This window comes from Pseudonaja textilis, chromosome 3 (assembly GCF_049901715.1).
Source record: "Pseudonaja textilis isolate UNSWEBS1 chromosome 3, rPseTex1.2, whole genome shotgun sequence".
Classification (NCBI taxonomy): domain Eukaryota; kingdom Metazoa; phylum Chordata; class Lepidosauria; order Squamata; family Elapidae; genus Pseudonaja; species Pseudonaja textilis.
The window spans coordinates 119,080,845-119,105,963 of record NC_141992.1 but is presented as its reverse complement, the minus strand read 5'-3'; the positions used below and the strand labels follow the sequence as shown (position 1 = coordinate 119,105,963).

The window sequence follows — 25,119 nt, the reverse complement described above, 5'->3', positions numbered from 1 at the left end:
CAAGCAGTGGCATTCTCTATGACACTCTATGGAAGCCAAAATTGGGCTTTTGAAGAAAAGGCTAGGAAAAGTATTAATGCTGTTGAATTTTGGTAAGAGAGGGAATATTATTGAGAATACCATGGATAACCTAGAAAACAAAAAAATGAACCATAAAACCAATGAACCTAGAGTTCTTGCTTAAGACACAATTGACCAGGCTCAAATTATCCTACTATGGACAACTTATATGAAGGGACAGTGATTTGGAGAAAACTCTTATGTCAGAAAAGCAACAAGAAGAAAAGGATGATCAGTACCAAAGTGGATGGACTCGGTTACAGCAGCAATAAGGCTACTTGAAAGACCAGGTTAGGAACAGATCATCATGGGAAAAATCATCTATGTGATTGCTAAGATACACTCTTATGTGGTACAGTCATTACAAGAGATGTGTAAAGAAAGTTACACATTTAGGGAAGTGGCAAATGATAATGTTTATTCACTTTTCATTTATTGATTAGAATGTTACCTGCCTTAATTACTTGAAGTAATTCAAGGCAGCAAATATGCATAATACTCGTCCTCCTTTTTTCTCCACAATAACAACACCCTGTGAGGTAGGTTTGGCTGAGAGATTGTGATTGGCTTAAAGTCACTGAGTTGGTTTTCATGCCTAAGGCAGAACTGGAACTCAAAAGCTCCTGGTTTCTAGGACAGCACCTTAACTACTACATATTATAGCTAGTTACATTTCAAAGCATATACTACATAAATATATTAGTACATCTGCTCAAAAAGTGTTTATGTCAGACAGCTCTCTAAAAATCACCTTACATTATGCAAGTTGACTGATTCTTAGAGAAAGGTATAAACAAGATGCAGACAATATTTGCGTAGATGGAGAATTGCATACCAGAAAGATGGAAACTTTTTGCATAAGAACTCTCTCTCTCTCTCTCCCTCCCTCCCCCCCCCTCTCTCTTTTGTTAATAGTTCTGCAGGTACTCTTTTTCTTTTGATAATTAGTTTGAGATAATTGATTTTTTTTAATGTGCAACATGTAGAGCTGCATATTAACTGAACATATGTGTTTGACATGGTAAAGATTTTAGGTGATCTGCACATTCTTAATAGAATATATAAACTGATTTAAAAGGATTATATCACTTTGCTACTTGTCTGATGGTTTAATAGATATCAATGATATTTTAATGTATTTTAGTGATGAATTCTTCCTCCAACAATTTCTAAGACTATTTCAAAAATATTTGTTTTCATGAAACTACAGTTTTGTATTTAATCTCAACTTACCATCATAAATATAGTTGGGGTTGAGAAGCTGAAAAGAAGAAGAACAGAATTAGTATTTCAGAAATTTTCGCAGAATGTCCGTCCTTACGATAACAAAATTTAAACATTATAGCAAGCCAAGAGTCAAAACCAAAACACCTATAGGAAACGAACAGGCTGAGCCTGAGAGAGGGGTAAAGCACATCATTAGGGGACTGGAGATTAAAACATATGAAGAACCGTTACAGGAACTGGGCACGGCTAGTCTAGTCTAGTGAGGAGAAGGACCAGAGGAGACATGATAGCAGTGTTCCAATATTTGAGGGGCTGACACAGAGAGGAAGGGGTCAAGCTATTTTCTAAAGCACCTGTAGGCCAGACAAGGAATAGTGGATGGAAACTGAATAAGGAGAGATTTAACCTGGAAATAAGGAGAAACTTTCTGACAGTGACAACAATCAACCAACGGATCCGCTTGCCCTCGGAAGTTGTGGGAGTGTCATCACTTGAGACTTTCATGAAGAGATTGGACTGCCATTTGTCAGAAATGGTGTAGGGTCTCCTGCTTGGGCAGGGGGTTGGACTAAATGACTTACAAGTCCGTTCCAACTCTGATTATCTGTTATCTATTATTAATGTGGGGTCCCTTTCTGTCCATAAGAGATTTAAGTCCAGTCCTCTTTGAGTTTTGTTGACATATCTACTGCCAATTTGTCTTGACCATTAGTAATTCAGATTTGTGTTTAGAGGAAACATGGAATAAACTTGTACTAATTTTGGATTTAACCAATTCCTGATTTCTTGTGCCATATATGCCATGAATATCAAGATAGCTGAGGACACATCTTGAACACATCCTATTTGATCATGAACCTAATGAAAATTTTTCCAAGGTATCATTACAAATTCAAATATATGTGCAGCTGTAATATAACCTTTTACATATTATATTTGATTAGATACACTCTCTGTTTATAATCTAGAGGAATAGAACAACAGAAAGAAAGGGATCTGGGTAATATGGGTAATAAATAGAACCAAAGGAAGTCTGGAGTTTTAGCCCTAGAAAATTCTCCACCTATCATAAATAATAGGCTTAATTTAATTTAATTTAATTTACTTCAATCTTTAATACGGTCACATACAGCAAGTAAATAAATAAATAAATAAATAATTATATATATATATATATATTCTTAAGTTTTTGCGGGTATTTATATGTATGGTATTCAGCTTTGTTTGGGTATTTTCCCACATCATTATAGTTGTGCTTTTAAAGTTGTAGCAACGTTTTGGCAGAATCTCATCTGCCATCATCAGGCTTGTGTATTGTGTTCGTCTGTGAGTCAGGCTTTCACAGCTGTTTCTGTTTTAAATTTGGTGCTAGCCTACTGCTGTGCCAGAATGGTTTTTTCTTCATCCTGATTGGTTGTGAGTCTTGGTCTGTGTTTATTGATCTTGGAGTTTGCTGTGTTCTGCTTGATAGGTGTTTCTAATTTCTTTTGTCTGTTTTGTAGCGTTTTTTTTGTCTTGATTGGCTGGCAACATTGTGTTTCCTGTATTGGAGGCTTTTAGTGTGGCTTGGCTTCGGGTAAACGGACGGCTATCATTTATTAGGAAGCTAGGTTTCATCTGGGTGCCTGGTTGGGGTGTGTTTGAGCTGGAGGTATTGACTATAATGACGTGGGAAAATACCCGAACAAAGCTTAATACCATACATATAAATACCCACAAAAACTGTATGTATGTATGTATGTATGTATGTATGTATGTATGTATATATGTATGTATATGTATATATATGTGTGTATGTATATATGTATGCATATATATATATATATATGTGTGTGTGTGTGTTTGTGTATATGTGTATATATGTATATGTGTGTGTGTGTGTGTGTGTGTGTGTGTGTGTGTGTGTATATTTGTTTTCATAGATTTTCACGAGTACAGGTATGGAGGTTTTGGTGTGTTTGGGTCTTTTTCCATGTGAGATTGAGAGTATCTTAGTGATGTTTCAATGAAGTCCCACTCACCATCTTCAGGCTGGTGCTTTCGGCTTTGTGCTTTTACATAAAAATGATCACAGCTTCTGGTATATTTAATCGGGTAAGGTATTATGAGTCTGTGAGCCCCTTTAGAGGGGGCAATATAATAGGATACGAGCTGTAATTTTTGGCTAGTAGATATAGCAATCCCTCAAAAAATGATTTACAAACCTAGCTATACTATTAAAATTGTGCCTGCTTTTATTTATTTTTTGTTTTTATGATGAATGCTTTTGATAATCAATTGAAATTTAGATTTCCATTTGTATGCTGACTTTTTCATCATTTCATTTGTTTTTGAGGGAAAAAATTCAATATGCTTTCAGGAAATATTGGTAAAATTTATCCCATGTTTTATACTGTAGTATATACTTCTAGTATAAGTATTTACAAACATAATGTCAGGAAGAAATACCTTCACGGAAACCTTATTGGCAAGTCCATCTCTAGATTTACGATAACCATTTTCTAATTTGCCTTCCCTTTTGCCGTCTTTGTCTTTTTTCTCAGATTTTTTCTTTAGGCGGAGTGCTGTGTGCCAAGATGACGACTTCCTGAAACCAGAATATAATAGATTGTGATTATCTTCCTGTGGATGACTTTGATTGGAAAAAAAGTGTTTTAAATCAACCTAGGAAAAAATAAATCTGGGAGGAAAAGAGAAGCCCCTTCAAATGACAGTGAGAATAGAACATTTTAATATGATTGTTCTAATTGTCACTTTGTGAAAAATATGATTACTAACATCATTGTAAAATAAGGGCAGTTTACAAGTTAGTAAACTGCAAATATGCTTTTGGTTTTTGATGATTTGTGAGGTAGCTGAGGGATACAGTGGTCCCGACTATGTGGAATGGATTTTGGAGTTTCTTTTTTTTAATAAAAACTAGGTATGTTAACCATATCAAGCAATTTGGAGGTAAAAGAGATGTTACTTGGTGGTAACAATTTAGAGATTATAAAACATGCTGAGAGAGAGCTAGTTTGGTCTAGTGATTAAGGCACCTGCTTTCTAGAGCAGGATACTGTAAGTTCAAGTCCCACCTTAGCCACAAAAGCCTCTGGGTGACCTTGGGTCAGTCACTCTCTCTCAGCCCAACTCATGCACAGGATTCTTCTTGTAGAGAAAACAGGAGGAGGAAAGTGTGTTAGACATGCTCAAAGCCTTGAGTTATTTGTAAAAATAATAAGGGGCAGAAACAAACAAACAAAAGAAAGCTTTCAATTGGAGTTTTCCAAAGTGCTGTAACTTTTCTCCTAACTAATCCGCAGTGGTTAGGATAAGAAATATCTTAAGAACAATGTATGTTTTACCATGACTTTAGAGAAATAATATTAAAATATTATCCTTCATTAAATCAGCCTTTCTAAGTAAAATAACTATTTTAGTAAAATACTTATTTTGTATTTTTTATTTGAATTGCAAAAATAAATAGGAGCCCATTTTATATATTGGAGAACTGGATCCGGCCTAGGAAAGTTTATATCACTAAAGTACTACATGACTCTGTTGCTATTGCAAACTAATGAAGTAATCAAAGAAGTATACATTACACTTACTTCATTGTTCCATCAGAGTTATCAATAGTGACTGCACTGGTGTGTCCCAGGACATAGCCGGGGATCCAGCCCTCGGCTGCAGGACACTGGTCAGTGGCGGCTCGGAACACCAAAAACATGTTCTGTTGGTTGCTGGCTAAAATTTGCACGACTTCTCCTTGGTAGACATTAATCTCATCCTCCTTCACTGCCGTATAATCGTGTGTCACCAGCATGGTGGAGATATTGCTACTGCTGCTACTTTCACTCTACAGAAGAATCAATTAGAAGGTTGAGAGAGAGAGAGGGAGAAGAAAAAGGAGGAAAATGTTGATAACGCACACAAATAGAAAAGGGTAGGACAAAATAAAAGGCTGTTACCTTTTAAGCAGCTATATGACCATGGGATGTTAAATATTGAAATTGAGTGCTGTTATCTAAGTACCTCTGCAACAAGAGTGATTAATATGAAGATTATATTCTAATTTTTTATAACTAATTGCAATTATGTTATTTTTCTGTTAGTCTAGTAAATGTTTAACTTCCTTTCTTGTGGAATCACAGCATGATAAGCTTGCATTTCTTGACTTCTATACATTTTTAGAAACTCTTGTTTTCGTTTTAAAGTGAAAACAGATGACTGAAGGGGATGTGAGTCACTGTACTTCACTGTACTTCCTCCTATTAGGATATAGGAGCCTCAGATTCCAGGCTAATTGCTGTATCAGATGGGATTTTAAATTGCTAAATACAATGATAAAGTAGGCCAATGATTTCCTGGATTTCCAAAGGGTGGATTAAGTTACCTTTTAACAGTGTGATATAACTTTCTCCAATGTAATGCACTTCTCCAAATTTTTAGAATAATGCTTTGTGAAAATGGGAGTTATAATCTATCTTCTGCAAAGCAATATGATAGAAATGGTGGAGCCAATGCCAGGGCCTAAATAGCAATAGCACCTACACTTATATACTGTTCCATACTGCTTTACAACACTCTCTTGAGCATTTTACAAATGTCAGTGTGTGTGTGTTAAATGTATAAAAGATTGTCTTAAATTATTCTTATCCACAGCCTTCAGGCAATATAGGAAATAACATACTGTTATAATGATAACAATATATGACTGTTTGGCTGTACAGTACATCTATGTGGATGTATTTGAAAAATCATGTCTGAATCAATTATAGATGCAAAGAGGAAAGTGCATGATTTTGCATGCAAAAATTCTCAAGTGTACTCCTTGACATTTTCAGATAAAATCAGAAAATATTTTTATTTGAAACCATGTAGAGCCACTGTTAGTTGGATTTGCTGATTTGCTAAACCAACGCATGATCTTATTCAATTTAAGACAACCTCAACTATACCTAGTGTCAATCAATTAGGGTCATATGTCAAATTCAGCAATGACCTCATGTCTACAGAAATTATCTGAATGGCTATTCTGGGAAAGCTGAGAACTTGTTTTGCAAAGGGCAAAATTTCGCTCATTAAAAAAATCAAGTTTTTCCTTTGAAGGTAATGAAAACTTTTAGTATTATTAAAATATCAAGAGCAGAGTATTTCAGAGATTAAAAAATCTCTAAATATCCTCAGAAATTGGAAGTGAGTATCAAGCCAACTAACTTCTTCTTTATACACTGATTCTGAAATCCTGATTACATCATACTTTTTCACTGTATTCCAAACAAAGAACTGTTTATTTATTCTCAATAAACTGATATTTAAACAGTTTTAGATAAACTGATGATCCCTTTTTCTTTCAGCTATAACAGAGAACTATGGCTGAAGGGATCAAGATCCAAGCATTAAAAACTACTATAAAATCTAGAAATTTTTAGAAAACCGAAGTCATTTAAGAAGCTAGGAGCTGAGACCTGAACTACTTAACTAAGTCCACTCACAGCTTTTTAAACTTTGTAATATTCTTGGATCTTAGAAACTTGAAGCATAATTTCCTGTAATTGGCATTGTTCTTGCCAATGATTTTCCATGCTCAACTTATGTACTCAGGCATTATGACTGCTCAAGATTAAATGCTATGATAATTTAATTAGATCCTCAAGTCCTGCAAAAAGTGATTTGCAGATTGGATGTTGCCATCTACTGTTTTAGAAGAAGGATGCTGCTTCTTTATCAGAATAGAGGTCTGGTGAAAAAAAATTTAAACAAGAGAAACTACTACTAATGAAAAGTGGCTAAGTTTTTTTTTTAATCTCAAGTATTGCTTGTGTAACAAATGTCAAATCTTCTACCAAGAACTATAGCCATACTTTATTGTAAATAGCATTTTGTTTCTAAGCAATTTCTTAATAACTGTTGTTACTTTTAAACATTAAGATACAAATTCTGTAATTTGCTCTACATATCTGCACACCTTTGAATTTAAAACCCTGGTTTTCTTATAAAATGGGAAATTTACATCTAATCACATTTTCCCAGTTATTTTTTGATACTTTCCCTTTGATACTTTGCATTCATAATACATGTTATCTTTGCTTGCAACAGCCTAACAGCCTATTTACACTGGCTGCCAAGCCGGTGTTTTCCTAAGAAAACAATTAAAAAAGCATTCTGCAGTCCAATTAAATTAACAGAATAACAATAGGAGTTGGAAACAAGAGGATGCATGCAAAGCAGAAGTTCCGACCCTAAAGCTACGCTCTAGTAAGTGAGAGAAGAAGAATCAGGAGAGTGCTATATTGTTAAAAAAAATGGGTAGTGCATGCTTGCAATAACATTTCTGAAGGCCATATGATATATAACTGATGATGTGCAGAAACTGTAAAAGGAGCTGTAAATTGTACAGTACACTGAACTAGGGAAAGGACAAGAGTTGATATGTACTCATCACTTTCCCCATGAGCAGTGTTTCTTTTCTTTTCTTTTTAATACTCAGGTCTCCTTTGAATGACATGTTGTATATTAAAACAGAAGTCCAAAACAGAAGCTGTAGATTTTGTTGGCAGACAACCATGCTGTTCCCTTGCAAACCAACTAGTGGAGCATCTAAAAACTGAATCTGAAATTACTCCAACCTATAGCTTTTTAAACACTCAAGAGAGATAAGTAATGCAGCTAAAACTATAACTGGTTATGGATAATGCTACATGTGTGCATTTGACAGAACTTAGGATCTTTTTTAAAAAAATGGACGATTCTTTGCTCCATTATAAAGATAGCAAAAAGGTAGCTGAACTTTTAAAGTTAACAGAATGTTGCAATTCAATTGAAATAATAATAATAATAAAAAAGAACTCAGAGTGGCAGTTAAAGAAAACCTCTGTGTTCATCAGAATGCCAGATAACGATAACAACAGGGTTGAATTCAAGCCCTGTTTGTGAGCTTCCCAGATACATCTCGCAGGCTGCTGTTGGAAACAAAATGCGCTGGAGTCTGAATCAGCAAGGCAACCGTTTTCTTCAAACTTTTCCTCAGTACTGAAAGAATAACTGTTGTGCTTGTATCTGAACAGAGGAGGAAGAGGAAACCCTGAACAAGTCTGCCATGGAAATACAGAAGTTGCATGAATTGAGCTCCACCGTGGTGGCTGTGCACAGCATATTAAATTTGTGCCTTCATGTTAGACGAAAGAAAGCGAAGAGCAAAGTTAGTAGAAACCAGGCTAGCAGACCCCCTTTTTTTCAGCAGAATGAAGAGTTAGAAAGTTTCTCTGTGTATCTGTATACATACTGCAAGCCTATGTCTTCTGTATACACACACAGATATGTTTCTACCCAAATTTGGTAGAAAAAGTTGGAGAATAACTGATTATTATTGCAGAGCAGTGATATAGCGCTGGAGAGCCAGAAGTTAGTATGGAGATATGATGGTCACGCACAAGAAGGGGAGATGGGAAGATTTTTTTTAGAAGAGCTCGCAGGATAGAAGTGCTCCGGCTCTTACCCCATTACTCTGGGTGGAGTGTACTGATTGCTCGCTGGTCGAGGAACAAGTGCTCATGCGGTCTGTGTCCTTGCTGTGTGAAGAGTGGCGATGGACCTGGCGCTGGAGGGAGTCACTGTCCCCGGGGAAAGTGAAGGAGCCTGGACGGCTGACAGGGGATGCTGGGATGGAGCTCCAAAAGGAGCCCTTCTGCAGGGGGCTGCTGGGTGTAAAAGCTTCCTTTCCAAAAGGAGACGGGAAAGTCATTGCGGAAGGAGAGTTTATTGGCGAGATGGCTCCTGGTCTTGATTTTCCCAGGGTCAATGATCCTACGTTGCTCCTTGAACGGTTCTCCTCTGAATTCCCACGGCATTCCCTTTGATCTGAATCTGCTGAACTGCAAGGACTTCCAGATGTCTTCCGAGGGCTTTCCAGTGCTTTCATCTTGGGGATCTTCTCTATTTCTGGACCATTCTGCTGTACAATGGATGGATGCCTGCCTGCCTGGCTAAAGCCAGCCTCTAGACTGGTGGTGTGGGGAGGCAGGGAGGAATTGTGAATGGACATACCTGACATCTTATCTGCCTCTGCTTGGACTGAAGTGGCAGAGGAGACCAGGACTGGGGAATGGTGTCGGACTGGCTGTGGGATCCGGGAAGGCCTGCTACGGCTGGAGCTGGGGATTCCAGTGCAGGTGCTAGGGCCACTGTTGTTGCTACTGCTGCTGCTTCCAGGACCGCTGTGATTCCTCTGGTACTCAATAGGTGATGTCAAGGCTGCAATAAGGAAAAAAAAACCATATAAATGAAAGATGATGTAAAATAAATTTGGCTGGCAGACAATAAGCAGTGGTTTTGATTGGCAAGGCTTACATCACCTGTGAAATAACATTTATACCCCTCTTTTGGAGAAATAGCCCACTAGCATGTCAAAAGACAGAAAGATTACCAATACAACGTGTTTTATGCATACAAATGCTTTACCATGCACGTCAAAAGAAGTAATAATTTAGACATGAAAAATATATAATTAATTGAACACTAAAGCCTATGATGTATATAACATGATGCTCATCTCTATTATCTCACCTACACCTTGATAGTTGTTACTACAACATGGTATAAGAATAAAACAACGACCTACATTTGTGATGGTTGCAGTGTCCTGTGACCACGTGATCACCATTTGTGACCTTCCTGCTGTCTTCTCAAAACAAAGTAAATGGGAAAGCCATAAGGGAAGGTTGCAAGCTGCTCAGGTACCACTCCCCCACCAGGCATCAGCCACCCACAGCCTGCTATGCTTGTGCTGACACTGTGCTGGTCCCTCACACACTCTCCCCTGCCTGGGAGAGCCACCTCCCTAGCTGCAGCACTGATACTGGTCACCTGCACTTCCTCATGGGCCCTTCCCCCATCTGGCAGCATCTATCCCCATACCCGCTGAACTCATGTTATGCTGACCACTCCTACAACCTCCCCTGCCGCTTACCTGCTTGCTGGCCTGCTTGTGAGCCCCTTGGCACTTGCAACTTCCTGCTGTCTTCCCCAGTGAACTTGGTTTCTGGAAGACAGCAAAAAGTTGCAAAGAGGCCCTTGCTTAATGACCTGCAATCTTCATTTAAGAACAACAGACTAGGATTGATAGCATTTAAAATAATGCCCCTAAAAGATCAGGGACCTATAATGAAGGAAGTGAATGAGGTGCTTGCAAAGATTAAAATAACATCTATCAAACAGACAATCAGCCTGCCTCCAGTTCAGCAGTGGGGTTTACAGGAGAACTGGGTACTGAAATTAGAGAACTCCCACAGCAAAGTCATATTCATTCCAAAAGTGGAAGATCAGACTCGAGACCAAGATAAAGAGATTAAGATCAGATGCAAGGAATTTAAAGAACATGAAAGACAAAAAATTATGTAAGAATCAAGCAAATCCTAATAAAAAACATTGGTTTGGTCCAGAACAATTGAAAAAGTTTTGGAAATCATAAAGCAACAAGTAACAGCAATAGCTGGTAAAATTAATTTCATGAGGCTCTCAATTTAAGCAAAATCAGCTATTTCAGATCAGTTCAAAGGTGATTCTATCAAAGTAAAATCATAATAAAAATTCTGAAAATGGGAAACCAAACAAAAAGAAAATAATTCAGTTTGGGACAGATCTATGAGAAATTCAATAAACATATAATAAAAAATAGTGGAAAAGTCAAAAGGTCAAATGGAAGAAGTATTAATTATAGCAGAAATGGTTAGAAATTGAGTGAAAATGATTAAAAACTGGACAATTCCTGAAAATAAGCAGTTGTCTTTTGGCTCAAATGTCTGACTAGTTTATATTCATAACTAAAGTTGATGAAGTATTGCGCAAAGGAGACATTGGTGAATGGTTAATAACTGGGAAAACATATCTGATTCAAAAAGACATAGCAAATGAGAGAACACCAGGAAACTATAGGCTGATACTGGGCTCACCTAAAATACTTAAATTATTCACAGGCATTACAGTGAATGACAGCTAAGAATAATACCCTTCCAGAAGAAAATAACAGAAAAAGTATATGCAAAATATTAACTTCTGGTTGATAAAAGGGCTTTGGAGAATTGCAAAAGCTAAAAAAAAAACCCCTCCAAATGTTGTCTAGATTGATTATAAAATGTGATTGATTCACTTAGCTGGATCATCAAATGTTTGGAAATAACAAATGTCAGTAAAAAAAAATTGGAATGTTTACCATTTAGAAAATTACGCTGGTTTTCCAAGATTTGGTTGATTTCATGGATCCACATTTGACGTACTCCTGGATTGGTGGAATGCAAAACAAAGGACTCCATGACATCACCAGCTCTTGATGTTAGTGCAAATTTACACGGATCGTTGTCTACATTCTCCTCCAAGCAAAGGCAACTCACCTTTATTTAGACAAAAAGCAGGATGTTTAGAGTGATATACACCTTCATGTTGTTATTTTTCATTAAATATATATTATAATAGCATTAGTTATACTGATCACTAGTGACTGGAGACCTTTATGTACCTGAATGAAGAAAAAGTTGCATGGTTGCAATAGCATAATTAACAAATAATATCAGCCTGTCTGCACAGTCAAGTCACTTGCAAGTATAGTTACCTGTCAAATACTGAAATACAACAACTTTGATAGCCCAGCAATAAGTTTATAGGTTTTTTTTTTTGGGGGAAATAAATCCATTCCTCTCTCCAACAATACAATAGGTTGTAGAAAAATTCATATATTACAAAATTGAAGATTTTATTAGCACAATCTCTTCTTAATTTAACCAAAGATTCCTTAATTTAATCAAAGTTTCCTTGTTTGTTAACTAAATTTAATAATTCTTTAAGATTATTCTAATTTGCATGTGCTCAAGGAAAATGAGCAGGCACAAAAGAGGAATTTTGTTTGTTGACACCAAAAAAGTTGTAAATGATGACTGAGAGTCATTTTACACTTATTAAACTTTGAGGAAAGGAATTCTGTCAGTAATCCACAGAACACCACTGTCAAGTAAGTGCTGCTCACTTGTAAACTTCAGACACAATTTGTTCTTTTCATAAGTTACCTAACATATAGCTACTGCAGTGCTTCAGGAAAATACTCATATTAATAAACTTCAGAACAAGTATTTGTAACTCAGAACAAAATTACAAAGTAAGGCAAAATTATAGCAGCTATTACAAATAACCACAATCAAGTTACATTCTAATTGCAACAAGCCAGCCAATCTGTGGTAAAATAAAGAATCGGTTTTAGAGAGAGTTGGATTTTAATTTAGAAAATTCAGATTCTAGTTCTCATTAAAAAAAGGTTGCAATCTACAAGTTTGCAATTTACCATATGTCTTCCACAGGAAAGGGTGGATATTACTTGTTTATTCCTTATTAATCAAATTTATATAGCTTCCTATCTCACAGAAAGTGTGACATACAAGAATCTAATAAAATCATAAAATAAAACAATTACTACCTAAAACAACTATGTGATAATTATTAAAGGAGCATTACATGCATAAAATCAGAACTAAAACAGGAAAAGAGAAAAATAAAGGAATGATGTTATTAAGAATGGAGCCATTTCCATTCTTAAGTTCAACCATCCCCTCGGGTTCCAAGGCCTGCTAGCATAACCAGGTCTTAAGAGACCTTAAAAAGCTCAGGAGTTATGAGACTGAGCTCACCTTTGGGGGAGAAGATTTCACAATGCAGATGCTTCAGAGAAAAGTCCTGCAACCTAGAGTCTTTTGGATAAAATGCTATTCTAAACTGTATTACTGAGAAGAGAATCTAATACTGTTTTATAATTGGAGACTGAGAACTCAAACACTAAGGAAGCCATTCTATAGAAGGGCCATTGAGAATACAAAACTCAAATTTTATTCTAAGGCCAATTTAATTTGAACAGCTATTTTTGCACATTTGGGCTCTGCTATATAAGTTCAATGAACACAGAGGTGTGGGAGCTCTTTTGGATTTCCCTGTAGCTTTCTGCTGATATTTTGCTTCACTGTGTCTAACTGGTCTTTGTTTCTATCTTATTTCCCAAATGCAGAAAGAAGTGTTCCATACAAGACAAGCCCACTGTAATACTTCCCTAACCTTTCTTAAGTCTGAAGTCAATACAGAATCAGCTCAACTATGCAAATCTGGCTTTGACTTTTTTTTTATTGGGTATCTATGGAGATATTCAGTCATCCAGGTCATGATTGTTCCAAAGGTGCTTTTTTAAAAGGCAACTGGACTTTTTTTTTTTATTGGGCTCTTTATGCATCATAACTAGTACAAGCCATAAGCCTTTTAATCTGAAGCTCATATCACACAGTTGCAGGATGTGGGGTAAGAATGACACAAAGTATTTCATAAGTCAAATGTAGCTTCTGGTCAGGGGTGGGATTCAAATTTTATTACAATCGGTTCTGTGGGTGTGGTTAGGTGGGCATGGCCATGTGACTGGGTCCAGGGGGGTCGTTTTTGCTCCCAGAAGACTTCCCCGGGGCCCAGAACAGCAAAAAAAAAGATGGAGCACAGGGGAAAGGGTGCACAGCACCCCCCTCACTCCATTTTTGGGTCTCCTGGGCTTCAGAGAAGCCTCCGGGGTGGGGGGGGGCATTTTTGCTCCCAGGAAGCTTCCCTGGGGCCCAGGAAGGCAAAAAACGGAGTACGGGAGGCGCACAGCACCCCCCTGCCCCCATCCCTTTTTGCCTCCTGGGCAAAGCATTAAGACAGTGAGGGGATCTCGGCACAGCTGATCATCGGAACAGCTGATCATTGGGAGGGGAGAAAAAGAAATAACTTAAGGAGTGACTGGGTGGGGGAGAATGCAGTCAGCTATGCTGGGCATGCACACAATGTCGCGCATGTACGATAAGGACTGACTGGGCAGGAGGGAAGGGGCAGGTGGAGAGGGGAGGGGTCAGCCAGGGGCACAATTTGCCGGTTCTCGAACTGTGCAGAATCATAACAACCGGTTCTATTGAACCAGTCCAAACTGGTAGAATCCCACCCCTGCTTCTGATTCCTAAGAAATATAATGCCAGTCATAAATTAAAGGATAGGTTTCTTTGGATGTAACTGTCAGAATGATGCAAAGCAACAGGAAAGAAAGCTGAATGGAAAGTATTCAGAGGTAAAAGTTATTTCAACTGATTATTGTTTCTTTTGAGCTATAGGTTATTCCAAGCTCCAAAAAAAAAAAAAAAAAAAAAGAAAGAATGTTACAGGAAAATCAAAATAGAATTAAAATGCCATTAAAATTCTATGTGTAACTGCACAGTTGTAAAAACACAAACATATAAATGCAAATACCTTGATACTATTTTTAAATAAGAATCCTGGTGTTGAGAAACCTTTCTTTTTATCCAGAGGCTCACTGAATATCACAATCTGCTCAAAGAGGAAGACACGTCTTTCCTTGCAACGTGGCAAGAGCCCTGAATCTTGGTCCGTAACCATGAATGTATCTTGCAGCAACAGCTTACCCTGTGCAACGATTTTACCCTTAAAACAGGGATCAAAATAAATTTCATTAAAACTAGTAGTAATTAATTGAAAAAGATAGCTGAAACTTGAAACTATTACTTTCAAGTAAAACAGTAGTTACAGTTATAATTCAAGCCCACCTTCATGCTTGTATAATCCTTCTCAATTTACTAGTTTATTATTAGTATATTTATTAATATCAATACATTAATTTATTCCCAAAACATCCCAAATTTGAGTTAAAATGAAAATTACCTCTAAAGAAAAATGCAAAAAGAAAAGAATTTCACTGAAACAGAAATGCTCTTTCTATATAATATCACACAATTTTTCACAGAATTCTAGATTTGTCAATAAATCTCTTCTACTCTCTGCAACATGTCTGTTCAGAAAGTAAGTTTCCATCTTAGCTCATTCAATGAACTTCACACATGTAAGGATAATCTGCACTAGCTTTATCTACCACACACGTGATTTATATACTCTGGTCAAACAACTCCCAACTGTTATGATAGATGTATGATAGAACAAATGAAAACAGGTCTCTGAAAGAATGGAATGAGGGAAAAGTGGAGAAATAATACATTCTGTGTCTGGGCCCAGCCTTCAGAAAGAAGGATCATGATTTCTAGGACCATTTCTAGCCTAAGGCTCTGATTTTCAGCCAACATCACATTCTTAAGTCTGGATGTAATTGGACAAGGAATTTTAATTGGATTTTACAAGAAAACCTGAAGTTTGAAACAGCTAAGAACATCCATGAAAACATCCCATATGATTGTAAAAATATTTGTTATAAAGAAAGAGTACAAATCCCAAAAAACTTACATCAAAACCTTGTAAACGACCGACATTCATCATGTCATTGCACCGTTTTGGAACAATGCACATTACTTCTACGGCTCTCTGTTGAATAAATTGAGAGAAATTAGAGCACTAGTTGCATCCTCCTCTGTCATGTGTATCAAATTTAAAGTTACTTTCCTCAGAGCTCGGCATCCTCCAGATTTGTTACAACCTTCCATTACTCCCCATCAATGTAACTAAAACAAGATCTTGTAGCCCCAAATGTTAGGATTTTATGTCATGGATACTATATTTTTCTCCTATATCTGTTATATACTATTTATAATTAAGTGCCAGAGTTACCGTCAGTTTTATGAGCCTAAGGACCTTGTAATCATTGTTAATAGAAGGAGTGAAAGTACAGCATCTAACTGAAAGTGGCATTCAATCACAATATAAATTCTTGAAGCCCCTTAGAGATGGGTTAACAAATTATAACTTTTGCTGCATCTACAGCTAATGCCATTTTATCTGATGTAGACCAGCTTGCTGAACATCTTAGGTTTTAACTATTGACAGAAAGATACAACCCAGGTAAAGCTACAGTATCTGAGAAGGGGAGGAGGTGTGATTTGGATTTCTGCTCCTTTACTTATGAGTCAGCCAATACCAAAAAGTACCAAGCAGTTACATACATGCTGCATTATATACCTGACAAGATCTAAGCAACGATGGGGAAAATAACTGAATTCTTCATGTGAAGACTAAAAGGAAGTTATCCACCATTCCATCTCATGGGATGAGGTTAACACTGACTTGGGAGTATCAAGAGTTTGTCTTCTCATAGGGTTCCTGAATTTCATCTGAATACATTTTAGTCTCTCTTTCGCCCTCTCTCTCCACCATACACAAATACCCATGCTCAGCTGCATATGCTTGGCTAATGGCCATGACAAAATGGTATTTTATGCTAAAGTAAAACACACTGTGGAAGTAAGGAGCATGATACTCCTAAAGAGAGTTTTTAATCAAACTGCATTCTATTGTTGCCATCTACTGGACTTGGTGTATTAAAATACATCTGAGAAGTGTCATTCCATGTCACCTGACTAACCATCACTTTCCAGAATAGAAATTATATAACCTGTAATCATCTTTGCATGAACAAAGAGGTGCGGAAGCAATGATTTTGTCATAATACTGAAAAAGTGTACCAGATTGTTCTTACTATAAAACTTATCAAGATGGTTTTAAAGCAATATTTTTTTATTGTTCTGGAATCATAAATATACTTTAAAAATAAGCAACATTTTTCAAGTACCTCTAATTCAGTTGTATCAAGATTAGCTTTTTTAGAGTATTTGAGGAAATCCTGTAAAGAAAAATCATAGAATTAGATCTTCAGTTTAAAACAGCTGGAAAGTCCTGTTTCAGAAATGGCAGATAATAAAATAGATATTTATCCACCATTCTTTTATAGGTTTTCTATGAAGGTGCAATTACATAAAAAATTAAACAGTTAAGATAGAAAATTCAAATGGTAAAAAATAAAAATAAAGTAAAATACTGTCTGCTTCCTGACTCTTGATTGTAGATACATCCATGCAATCATTAGTCTTCCATCTGCTATATTGAACCACCATTTTCTTAGAAAATACATTTTTAAAATAGAAAAATGCATTTTCCAGTAAACGGTTATTTGGTCTTTATATCTTTTTACCAAGTTAAGACCTTGATTTTCTGATCTCAAATCACTGGCTTAGCTAAAAGTAGTCAGAATTCTTCCAGTAAATTTTTCAAATATTTTCTTTCTACATTCTGATTTTTTTAACCATATTATTTACTCAACATTGATAAAATTATGGTTTGACATCTTGCCACCTTTCAGCTGAACTCTCTGGGTTCAGATAGAGAGTCAATAGTTCCTTAAAATTGATATAGCCACCACTTTGACCGATGCCAGCAGGAACTTCTTTCCTGCTGGCTTGATACATTTCCTGATCCACTTACCTTCCTCGCCTTTTAATCTCTCAAAAAATAGGAAGCCAACAGTCCCACTTGAATATGTGTGAAGTGTGAGACCTCTGCTGTGTGAATATTTGCTTTTGCCAGATTTGTTCTTTAAGATGGAAGGAGTATGGGAAGAACCTGGGGAGCATAATCTCTTGAGCTCAATTAAGTTTGGAATTAATATTGGCCATGAAGCAGGGAACTGGTCCTAGTATCACCTTGTCATGATCGACTACACACAGATCCCCTTTCAAGACTGAATCCCTAATTTCCCATCCCTCTCAACTGAAGAGAAGGTTTATCAAAAAGACCATCTTCCAGTAACAATGTTAATGAAGAACTCTGAGTAGTTCAAAGGGACTAAGTTATTAAGAGCCCAAAGAAACAAAACTAATCACATGAGGAAAAAAAAGTGAATGGCCAGGAGTGGGAGGATGCTTGCACCTCTGACAAAATGATATAGAAAAGAGTATGCATACAGAGTTGGATTTCCAAATGTGACATAGTAATTTAAGTGTAAATTGGAGCATTCAGTTACTTACCTTTAATAACAACTGATACTTCATAATTCTTTGCACTGGTTTTATCAGCAAATCTGTGAGCTGAAGTCTATGACCCAAACGTTGCTTCAGGTCCTAGTAATAATATTGTAAAGTTCAGAATATTTTGTATAGGTTAAGAAGACACGTTAGTATATTGCACTTTACATTTCCCCCCAGTTTCTCCTATGCTTAATTCCCAATTTTAATTAGAAAATGAATTGAGATATTTTGGTTTTTATTTATGTGAAAGTTTATCAATAAACAGAACATTTTGTATATATTCAATGAGGGAGAAGGATTTTTTTATTTGAGGGAGGGAGAAAAACCCTATTGGTTCATCCTTGCAGCTGATCTTATCATCCTTGCCTAAACTAATGAACGGGAAATCTGGTTGAATTCAGTGCAGTTTCCTGTGTTGTACAGTTTTGGGATGCTAATCTGAGGGTGCCTGGGGAGTTTATTTGGGTGAAAAAACAATCAATTCACTTCACTTTGCAATATGAGCCAGTTCTATCCTGTCAGGTCTGACAAAAACAGGTTGAAAGATTTTCCCCAACAAGCCTCTGAATTATATCCAATTTATCGTTAATCACTCATATTCCCAGAAGTATTATGTGATCATTCACATTTGGGAGCACAGCTGCCCTACTTGCTTGTATCGAGTTGTCAGAATCAGCCTTGTGAAAGAACTTTATACATAAGACATGGCTGAATGAAAACATCCTTATTAGGTACTACAGTTATAAGTATTAATGCCCCTTTTGTTCTCCCCCCGTCATCTGAATCTCCTTATTCTGGTTTGTATAAGCAATTGGGGAATCTATGACTACATTAGTGATTTATTTGAATCCATTATTGTGGTTTAGTTTTATAATGAAGTCACGGGTTACATGTAATCCATCTCTGAACTGGAATTTGCTATACAGAGATATTAAATGTCAGAGTTAATAGATAGGAAACACATTCATTCATTTGGTAAAAATAAACTAATTTCAGCCCCAATCCCAAGGGTGTCAATATCAAACATGGAAAAGATTAAGTAAATTTGGAGAAGATTGTAGCTGTTTCTCTTCTATCAAGAGACACAGATACAGAACATCCTCCCCCCTCTTTTGGCACTTACCTCAAAAAATGTATCAATGTATTCTGAAACAATATGCTCAGACTTTGGTTTATTTTGGCAATAAACTATATACATGTGCAATCTTCTCTCCTGGAGTGAAAGGAAAGAACAATAAACGTGTAGTGCAGAAAAAAACATAAACTGACATGGACTAAAATTGATTTTACCATAATCTGAAAATTCTGGTTCTATTCTGGTTTATAACAGCTTGAAAAAAATGGATACTGTACATCTTAAATAGCAATTATCTCTACAACTGTAGCATTATCTTTTCCAAACAGAAGGAGGAAAATCATATTTAATGCGTATGTTATGTTTGATCAACATAAGGAGCTAAGTAGAAAATAAAATATGAACATAACTGTCATTACAGTTTTAATAAATTGCAGAACTGATTAGATGTATAGATATATGGTCAAAACACTGATTTCCCAACTTTTTGCTCTGAAGGAAATTTTTCCAGATACATTTTGCTGGTCACCAGCTCATATATTGCCTTAGATTTTATAGCATGTTTTCAGTGAGAGCCAAAGAAAGGTCTAATGTACACTTTCATTTTCTCTAAATGGGAAAACATGAAGCACATTCTACACAGCCTCAACTTCTATAGTCACTACTGTTATCTTATTGACAATAGCCTCTGCCAATTAAGTTAGGTATTCATAATAAATTGAGCAACCAACTATTTGCACAAATTTCTAGGCATTTAGATATTTGGAGCTCACAATATGAGAAAGTTTTGACCCCAAGGGGAAAAAAAACCCAGGAACAATGACAGTTTTAATAACCAGTTTTTGTCATCAGACAAAAAACCAAAATGGTTTTGTTTCCAGAAAATCTAATTCAAGCTGAGTAAGAGCTCATCAGTTGTAAGCTATTTGCCTCTTTTGTTGAATTTGGCCGGAAATTAAGCTAGAGAAATTGCTGTCTGGATTTCAAGGCTTTGTCCTTAATAGTGGCCAGATGTTGTATCTGGACAGTAGTTATCATAGTTCCCAAATGGTGATTCCCGTTTCTTTATCCCTCCCACCTGTGTAGGGAAAGCAAGCGTCTTATTGAATTCCTTTCTGAGGGTGGTCTATGAGAACATGTGTTTTCCATTTGCCAACCTTTTCCATGACTCCCCTTCCGCTTTGGACAGGGCTTTTCCAATCTTAACAGAGGTCTGTAGACAGTTTATCATTCTGCATTTACTTCACAGATAGAAAGGGAAACTGGCAGAATTCTAGTCAGTACCAAGCCAGCATTTCACCATTCATCAACAAGAGAGGATGAAAGGCAGTCTACCGTTCCATCAATTTGTTTGTAGATTGACTTGTCAAGGAATGCTGGAGAGATTTACACGGAAGAGAGCCAATAGCGGACTTTTATTGTTCTTTCTGGTTGTTCCCCCTTTCTATTTTCATAGAAGTCAAAGATTTGACATTAAAAAACTGAAAGGGGAAAGCTTCAAATGCTTTCCAGCTTTTCTTTCCCACAGAGTAGTGGCAATCATGGAACTTTCAGATGTTCTAACCAGGCGGGATCTTGCTACTTTTCCATCTGTTCAGTTCTTTCTCAATGTGAGGAAATTTAGCAGATCCCTATCAGCTAAAGAATGCTATCTTCTGCTAACTAAACGACTGTAACAAATACAATCTAATTTCTACACAATGTAAGCTGATTTCTTTAAATTGCACCACTTAAGACTCAAGCGAATGAAGTCTGATAGCAAAGAAAGACGTATTTTTTAAAAAATGTCCCAAAAAAGATCAAATTGTGTTAGATAGATACTAATAGTCCTTGACTCATGATCACACTTTGGATGGAAAGCAGTCATGAAGTGATCTCACAGGCCATTAAGTGGACAGAGTCTCAGCTATCTGGGTGTGTGTGTGACAATCTGGGAGGGCTACATGTGTCTCTCTCCATTCAGGAACTGAAAATCCCCTCTGCCAAAATTCAAACAGGATTTTTAGCAGAGACACGGCGTAGAGCCCTCCCCCATCCCTGAGACATTCCTCCTCATCATGCTGACTCTCCACTCAGGAGCTGAGAAGTCTGCTTAGATTTCAGCTTTCTCTCATCTCTGGAGCCCAGTCAAAAGACCTACCTACCCACAGATTTCAGCTCTGTGCCTGCTTGAAATGCTGAAATCCAAGTAGTCACGAAGCTGAAATCCTTTGGCAGGCAGCTTTTTCAGCCAGCCCCCAGAGATGAGAAGGAGTCCTCTTGGCAGGAGTTTTATCCATCCCTGTCTTCTTGACTGCTCAGGGTATCTTCCTCCAACTTCTCTGCAATAAGTAGAATTACTAGGTAGTTGGGTCTTAAATCAGCTGTTGGTGAGCATGAAGAGAAACACTGAGGAAAGAAGATCCCCTTGGTCCCTTCAGGCAGAGAGTATTTATATCCTTTTCAAAACCTGCCTTTAGATTAATTACTGGAGCAAGACTTCAGTAATGGCCTCCTTAAGGAAATATCTTTAGGTCCTTTACAGCTTTAATCATACAGATTAATTACAATGTAAATGTATGACTTTTTGCAAGATATACTTGTTAGATTTTTTTTCACAGCTGAGATTGGACACTGGTTCTATACAAAATGTTTAATTTTTATTAAATATGTTGCACTTTACTATGCTCTGCTAGATGCCCAGAAAGTAAGCCTGAAAGTTCATTTTCAGTATAAAGAATACCCAGTAACATTTTTTAAAGAAAATATTTCATAGGTTTTGGATTACTACAATTCAAAATGCCTATCAATCTTAATTTTTCACTACTAATTTTTGATTGCCCATATTACTCTCTTCTAAGATTCAACATGAAAATCTATGACAGCTCCTTAAAGATCACTTATGAACCAAGAGGATTGTGAATCCCTAGCTTTTTTCAAGGTTTTCATGCCCTGCCACTTTCACAAAGTCAAGAAAAATAAATAAATAAAACAAAAGAAGATTATACCATTAAGTAGTACAAAGATTTTTATTTTGCATATGAATAAAGGGGGCAATATGTGGGTGACTGAGAAGATAACCTATAAATGATAAAATATCCTTAATATCTAGAATAACAGAATTGGAAGGAGCCTTTGAGGTCTTCTAGTCCAACCTGCTGCTCAGACATTTCAGACCAATAGTTGTTCAATTTCTCCTTAAAATCTTCCAGTATTGGAGCATTTACAACTTCTGGAGGCAAGTTGTTCCACTGATTAATTGTTCTTACTGTCAGGAAATTTCTCTGTGTTGTTTCTCTGTTGTTTCCACCCATTGCTTCTTGTACTGCCATCAGGTGCTTTGGAAAATAGGTTGACTCCCCCTCCTTTGTGGCAGCCCCTGAGATATTGGAACATTGCTATCATGTCACCCCTAGTCCTTCTTTTCGTTAAACTAGGCATACCCAATTCCAGCAATATGTTTATATGTTTTAGCCTCCAGTCCCCTAATCATCTTTGTTGCTCTTCTCCTTCGTTTATAACATTTTATAAATTGTCATTCTTATGTTAACTAAATTTTACTCAGTATATTCCCTTCCTCTATTCAAATGTTGTTCAAAATACTGAATCCTGTTATTTAAAATGTTTGTATTCCTCTCTTGTATCTCATATATATTCACATATACACAAATGTACATATTTGTGCTGCCAAACTATTTTTTGTTTACTCTGCATTTTAAAACATTTTTGCTTAGTTTAAAAAACGTTCTGTACATAAAAATGCAAATTTGATGTTCAGACTTACATGTTTAACAAAAAGTGATCCTAATTTTTCTGGATCCTCAAGGCACTTCTCTAATTCTCCTAAAAAGAAACTGCAGAGAAAAAGAAACACAAAAACAAAACTTTTTGTTTATTTGAATAGGGCAAGATGTAATCATTTCAAAATAGATTCATTATATTTGCTCCATTGAAGAATATCAATTACTACAATGAAGACATGAGGAGAATACATCTGAGATATCCTGCCTGGAGTTGATTAAACAGCAATTTTTCCTACATAAGATGCTCCATGAGAAACTGGGTTATATCAAACAAGAATCAAGTAGCAAACGTTTCCTTCTTTTCATGTAGAACTAGTAGTACTAAACACATCAGGAATTCACTCTTACCTACCTCTAATAAAATAAAAACAAACTGAACCATTAACTTTAATCAGCATGCTAAGGGGAAAAATTACCTTCAATAAATAAAGTCTCAAGAGCTTATACTAAAAGCTAACAACTGGATCTAGTCCAAGACCTATCTATTAAGAAGTCATCATCACTCATTCACAGGCATATTAAAAGAGAAGGGAGAGACAGGTGGCCATTTTGAGATCTAATAATAATGGTAATAAAGTTGTTTCACATACCAATTCTTCAGACAGCCAAATCCCCTGTGAAATGCCTTTTGAATATGATTAGTTCATCAGACAATTATTTTTACCTGTAGACTTTCCAATATCTCTCTTTCATATATTCAGCCCAGGGGCCAAATGCTAACTGGGTCTCAAAATAGAAATGTTCTCTATGGCAGACTTCTTCAGTTATAAAATGGGGGGACTTAAATTTTCAGCTAAATCTGTCAGTTTAATAAAAGTTCCTCCCCACTGTTAAAAGAAATGTTATTGTATATCCAAAGGATTTTGACCAATCCACGTAAGTAGAGGGTGATCCTGATGAAAGCTGTGTAGAATGCTTAATAGAAATAGGTTATAAGGAGTAATGGGTAGCTATTGAAGCATCATCCTGATACATGCATGATCTTCAACTCCCAAAATTTCCCAGCCAGCTTAGGTTTGCTGAGAATTCTGGGACTTGGAAATCTACACAGAGAGTTACACTAATAACCAGCTTGAATTATCTACATTTCCATGCTAATCTTGATCTGCACAGAGTAGTCTGCTCTTGGGCTCCGGAAAATTCATGCCAAGTGCAGGGTCTTTATTCTGAATAGCAATTTACTGAAAGTAAACAACTGTGCTTCTTTTGATAATCAATGTCTAACTGACAATGTCACTTTTATATGTTTTATTATTTTCCAGAATAAGACACCAAAATAAAGTGTCAGTTCTACGGACTACAACCGGGTTATCAAACTGGTGGCCCGTAAGCTGGATGCATCATGAGCAGGCCATGCCCACCTCAGCTCTGTGGATGGGAAAAACGTTGCAAAATGTCACAATGGCACTGTGATGCTGTGAGTTTGATACCCGTGGATTACAAAATAAAGAATGGTGGATGCCATTTATTTGTATTACTTCCAAATTATATCATAGCAATTTTGGGATGGGGGGGGGGGAGAAGTGAAGGAGTACCAATACTTTTGGTTACATCTGATTGTTACTTCTGTGGAACTGTACAAATTAAAAATAATTACTGTGACATAATGGCTATCTGCAGGTAAATTTGGACTCAATTTTGATAAAACAAAAACATATCAAATAAAGAAGTCACTTCTTTGCCTTTATCATCTTTCAAGCCCATCCAAATATTTTTCCAACATGGTATCTTGTAATGTTTGAGTTAGTTTACTCTTCAGTGAGTCTTACAGTATGAAATTTATTCAAAAATAAAAAATATACATACTCTCTGTGCCAGTCATATATTTGATGAATGTTGCCAAACACAATTTTGTCTTTTCCTTTCATGTCATCAGGAACACCATCTTCTTCCATGAGTGCCATATAACCCTAAAATAAATTAGCAAGAAAAATCAATAAGGACCCTGTTATTTATCTGCAGATATGCTTAAATTTGTACTATCCCATTCACTGTTCAAAATGTTTTATAGAAAAATGATGCATGGCGATCTTACACAAGTTATTTGTTGTGGAATGCTGTTGTGCTGGATATGAATTTTTACCTTATCCAAGCCTTTTATCAAGCTAGTGACATTTTAATCTACAATTTGCAAATTTCCTAGCCAGTATAAAAAAAAGCAATAATTCTAATCCGCACAAGG

General features: G+C 36.4%; 1 protein-coding gene across 2 annotated transcripts in view; it reads right to left on the bottom strand.

Annotated features, from left to right (window-relative positions):
* Nucleotides 1-25,119, bottom strand: part of TRIO (trio Rho guanine nucleotide exchange factor) — a 253,223-nt gene that overhangs the window by 12,116 nt on the left and 215,988 nt on the right. For both annotated transcript variants that reach the window (XM_026701043.2, XM_087930714.1), the window contains 12 exons: nt 24,744-24,847; nt 22,919-22,988; nt 19,204-19,293; nt 18,081-18,173; nt 16,850-16,900; nt 15,571-15,648; nt 14,569-14,760; nt 11,483-11,660; nt 8,771-9,525; nt 4,881-5,128; nt 3,736-3,874; nt 1,294-1,321 (listed from right to left, as the gene is read on the bottom strand). In XM_026701043.2, the coding sequence (XP_026556828.1) occupies nt 1,294-1,321; nt 3,736-3,874; nt 4,881-5,128; nt 8,771-9,525; nt 11,483-11,660; nt 14,569-14,760; nt 15,571-15,648; nt 16,850-16,900; nt 18,081-18,173; nt 19,204-19,293; nt 22,919-22,988; nt 24,744-24,847 (2,026 nt within the window). The remainder of the gene's footprint in view (nt 1-1,293; nt 1,322-3,735; nt 3,875-4,880; nt 5,129-8,770; nt 9,526-11,482; nt 11,661-14,568; nt 14,761-15,570; nt 15,649-16,849; nt 16,901-18,080; nt 18,174-19,203; nt 19,294-22,918; nt 22,989-24,743; nt 24,848-25,119) is intronic.